We start from the raw sequence: 3,633 nt of genomic DNA, 5'->3' as shown, positions 1-3,633 counted from the left end.
TTGTATTTTAATATTATTTCATTTAAACCAATCGAAATTTAACTCGCGAGCAAACAATTTGAAGCATACATGTTTTATGTAGGTAGCTGATTGTGTTAATTGAATTTAAGGTGTATGACAGAAATGGGTTCTATATGACGAAGTTGTACTATACCCTAATGTTTTGTAGAAGTTTTGACATACAATTTTCGTAATATTTACGTCGTGATTTACCTGTGCGTGCTCGAAATTCTTTGAATAATCACGGAATATCTAAGAATTTTTAACATACTATATATTTCGTTTACTGTGCAAGTGCAGTACAAGGCTTCACCTGTTTTAGGTTGGTTAAATTACAAATTAGGTTAACACAAAACGATTATTCAACGACACATCACTGTTTTCAGGTGGAGGATAATATTTTAATTGATTGTTTCTGGATCCAGCTACGGAATATTCACGATGGCTTACTATAAGGGAGCTGCCAGTGAGGGTGGCCGTGCTATGCAGCTGATGAAGAAACGCGAGATAGCTCAGCAGGAAATTGAATTCCGTAAAAAGAAAATAGAGGAAGATTTAAAAGTCAGTAACATTGAAAACAAGTTTGCTACTCATTATGATGCCGTGGAGCAGCAGCTCAAGACCTCGACCATTGGTCTGGTCACGCTTGATGAGATGAAACAGAAACAGGAGGACATAGTCCGAGAACGTGAGAAAAAACTTGCCCAGAAAAAGGAGGAAAAAGACCGTGAGAAACTCAAAGCTTTGGAAGCCAAGCAAGCAGAAAAGGACCGGCAAAGGAAACAAATTCAAGCACTCTCCTTCAACCCTGAGGAGGACGAAGAAGAAGAAGCGGATGAAGAACAAGAGAAACCTCTGGATATCAAGCCTCGAAAGTGGCAAACCGAGGAAGACGGTGAACCACGAATTAAGAAAATTAAGAAAAACCCTGATGTAGATACTTCATTTTTGCCGGATAGAGAACGTGAGGAAACGGATAACAAATTAAGGGAGGAACTCCGCCAGGAATGGGCCATGAAACAAGCAACACTTAAAGATCAGGAGATTTCCATCACCTTCAGCTATTGGGATGGATCCGGACATAGAAAATGTGTCACAATGAAGAAGGGTAATTCAATTTACCAATTTTTACAGAAATGTCTTGAAATGCTACGTAAAGAGTTCAGTGAACTGAAGACGGTGATGGCAGATCAGCTGATGTACGTAAAGGAAGATTTGATCCTTCCTCATCATTACACCTTCTACGATTTCATCGTCACGAAAGCCCGTGGTAAAAGTGGTCCTTTGTTCAATTTTGATGTGTATGTATTAGAATTAAATTGCACTGATTTGAGTAACATACAACCGTTTTCACTTTTACAGTAAAGACGACATTCGTATGATAAGCGATGCCACCGTAGAGAAGGAAGAATCTCACGCCGGTAAAGTATTACTGCGATCGTGGTACGAGAGAAATAAGCACATTTTTCCCGCATCCCGATGGGAACCGTACGATCCAACAAAAGTGTACGATAAATATACTATTAAAGACAAGTGTAAGAAATAATTCTAAATAAATGCTAAACTAATTTTAAATCACTTTAATGTTAATCATGCAACGATATCCTTATTGTGTTGTTCACAGTCCAATTAATACAAGCCGGACAATGAATTAGGTCCGAAGTAACAATTGATCGATTCTCTTCATTGAATAACTTAGCAACATAATCGTTTCTTACCTAATTGCCGTATTGCTTCTTTTATCGAACTGTGTGTTGAAAATAGCTTTAAATGTATATACATAACTGTGGGGATGCAAAGAGAAAATCGACAAAGAGAATCTGTCATTTTACTTACGAACTAATAATTTATTCATTGTTCGGTTTGAATAATTCTATATTCCAAATTTTTTTAATGCATATTCTTCATGATTAAACTTTAATCACAAGTACATACAAGAAAGTTTATTTCAAATTAAGAATACAATGAGTAGCGATTAATTGTATAAAGATAAGTGTGCAATTTCAGCCTTTCTAAATATTGATGACTCTACTGAGCTTCTGCACACGGTTCAGCAAAATATCGCCTTGCTTGATGGTGGCCTGATACTGCCAGTTCTTGCTATCTGGACGATTAGTTTCAACGATTCCTCCCACACGGTCTACTTTACAGTGCAAACGGCCAGCAGCGATGAATCTCGACAACTCAGCATCGATGTAATCCACGTTAACTCCGAATGCGTCCGCCATGTACTGCAAGGTAAGCGAGCGGTACGACTCCAACAGCTGAGTGTAGGCAAGAATTCTCATCTCTCGGACGTAGAACCGATAATGAGGATGGAAAAGCACATCCTTCCGAAGAAATGTTTCAACAAGCGCGAGATTTTTGAAAAAGTCAGAATAATGACAATTGTACAACGAGAATAGATAATCCTTCACGTCCGACAGTTGATGCAGCACTTCCTGTATTTCGGATCCCTTAACTACCTTATCTCTTAGCTCATTGCGCGGAAGGCTTATCATGCTCACATAAACAGTGTAGCGCACAAACGAAGCATAATCCATCAGCTCATAGCTGGTAAAAGTGCTCACAGTGTCCAAGAAGAAATTTGCAGCAGCCTTGAAATCCCGGATCGCTACACAGTATGCACCTTGGTAAACCTTGAGCCGATTACGGCGATCCCAATCACCACCTTCCTCGATCAAGGTTTTCGCCTTCTCGATATTCCTTGTGATCAAATCGTGATCCAAATAGAACAGGCCAATACGAATGTTATGGAAAACTATGTCCAACCTATGTCCGAGTGAAACAGTCTTGTCATAGGTCTTCCTGAATGCCGAAATAGACCCTTCCTTATCGCCAATTCGGCACAAGAACTCGGACTTTTTCAGATTAGCCTCCCTCACTTCCATCTCGCCAAGGTTTTTCTCAGCATCATCAATAACAGCATCCAACTCTTCCAGCTTCTTCCGGTTAACTTCCTTCATATCGGCCAGTAGCTTTTGATCGACCGTCCATGCCAAATCTTTGCATACTTCCTCGTACCACGAAGCCATGTTGTCCGCCTTGATGGCAGCCATCAGTTTTTCCGCTAGTGCCTTGTCCTGGTTATGTTCCGGCAGACTCAGCAAAAACTTGATTTGAGCAAGCTCCAATTTTGGGTTCTTTTCCAGACCCTGTTCTTCAAGGTTTTCGATCGGCATATTTGAAGTTCGATGTTGAGCCTGACGATCTGCAATATTAGGTTGGAGACTATCCAAAATGTTTGCAATGAATGTTATTTGAAAAACTTTACCTAAAATTGAAAACTGCAACTCGTCTGTTTGCAAATCTCACGAAAATAAGCAATGTCATCCGAACACTGATGATAGTTTAGTTTTGTTATGTTGCCAGCCTTGATAGTCCAATGCTAAAAATATGGAGGATACGTACAATTAATAAAATCAAGGTACACACAGAAAAAAAGTTGTTGAATATTACATCCAAAGCCAAACAGCTCCACAGAGGTCATTCGATTGTGTAATATTACAAACCGGTGGAAACTAACGATTTTAAATTGGCTCACTACGTGACAAGCCTATTGGTCTCAAGTACATCTATAAGTGTACCCCATTTTAGTCGAAATTCTACTTATAGTACTACACTATCACCCCT

The 3,633-nt window shown here is 39.4% G+C and overlaps 2 protein-coding genes across 2 annotated transcripts; one reads left to right on the top strand and one right to left on the bottom strand.

Moving 5' to 3' along the window:
* Positions 1 to 242: 242 nt before the first annotated feature.
* Positions 243 to 1,549, top strand: LOC135712941 (protein FAM50 homolog). Its single transcript, XM_065236039.1, has 3 exons — positions 243 to 322; positions 387 to 1,301; positions 1,363 to 1,549. Exons 2-3 carry the CDS (start codon positions 442 to 444, stop codon positions 1,544 to 1,546), a joined length of 1,044 nt encoding a protein of 347 aa, XP_065092111.1. The 5' UTR covers positions 243 to 322; positions 387 to 441; the 3' UTR covers positions 1,547 to 1,549.
* A 367-nt stretch (positions 1,550 to 1,916) lies between these two features.
* Positions 1,917 to 3,297, bottom strand: Rpn7 (regulatory particle non-ATPase 7). The gene is made up of 2 exons (XM_065236035.1): positions 3,275 to 3,297; positions 1,917 to 3,211 (listed from the first exon to the last, which is right to left on the bottom strand). Exon 2 carries the CDS (start codon positions 3,180 to 3,182, stop codon positions 2,013 to 2,015), a length of 1,170 nt encoding a protein of 389 aa, XP_065092107.1. The 5' UTR covers positions 3,183 to 3,211; positions 3,275 to 3,297; the 3' UTR covers positions 1,917 to 2,012.
* Positions 3,298 to 3,633: the final 336 nt, after the last annotated feature.

Source organism: Ochlerotatus camptorhynchus, unplaced genomic scaffold (assembly GCF_037179485.1).
Source record: "Ochlerotatus camptorhynchus isolate MF236.1 unplaced genomic scaffold, CSIRO-AGI_Acam_v1.1 ptg000521l, whole genome shotgun sequence".
NCBI classification, from domain to species: Eukaryota; Metazoa; Arthropoda; class Insecta; order Diptera; family Culicidae; genus Ochlerotatus; species Ochlerotatus camptorhynchus.
The sequence above is the reverse complement of the archived record's forward strand: the minus strand, read 5'-3'. Positions and strand labels throughout refer to the sequence as shown.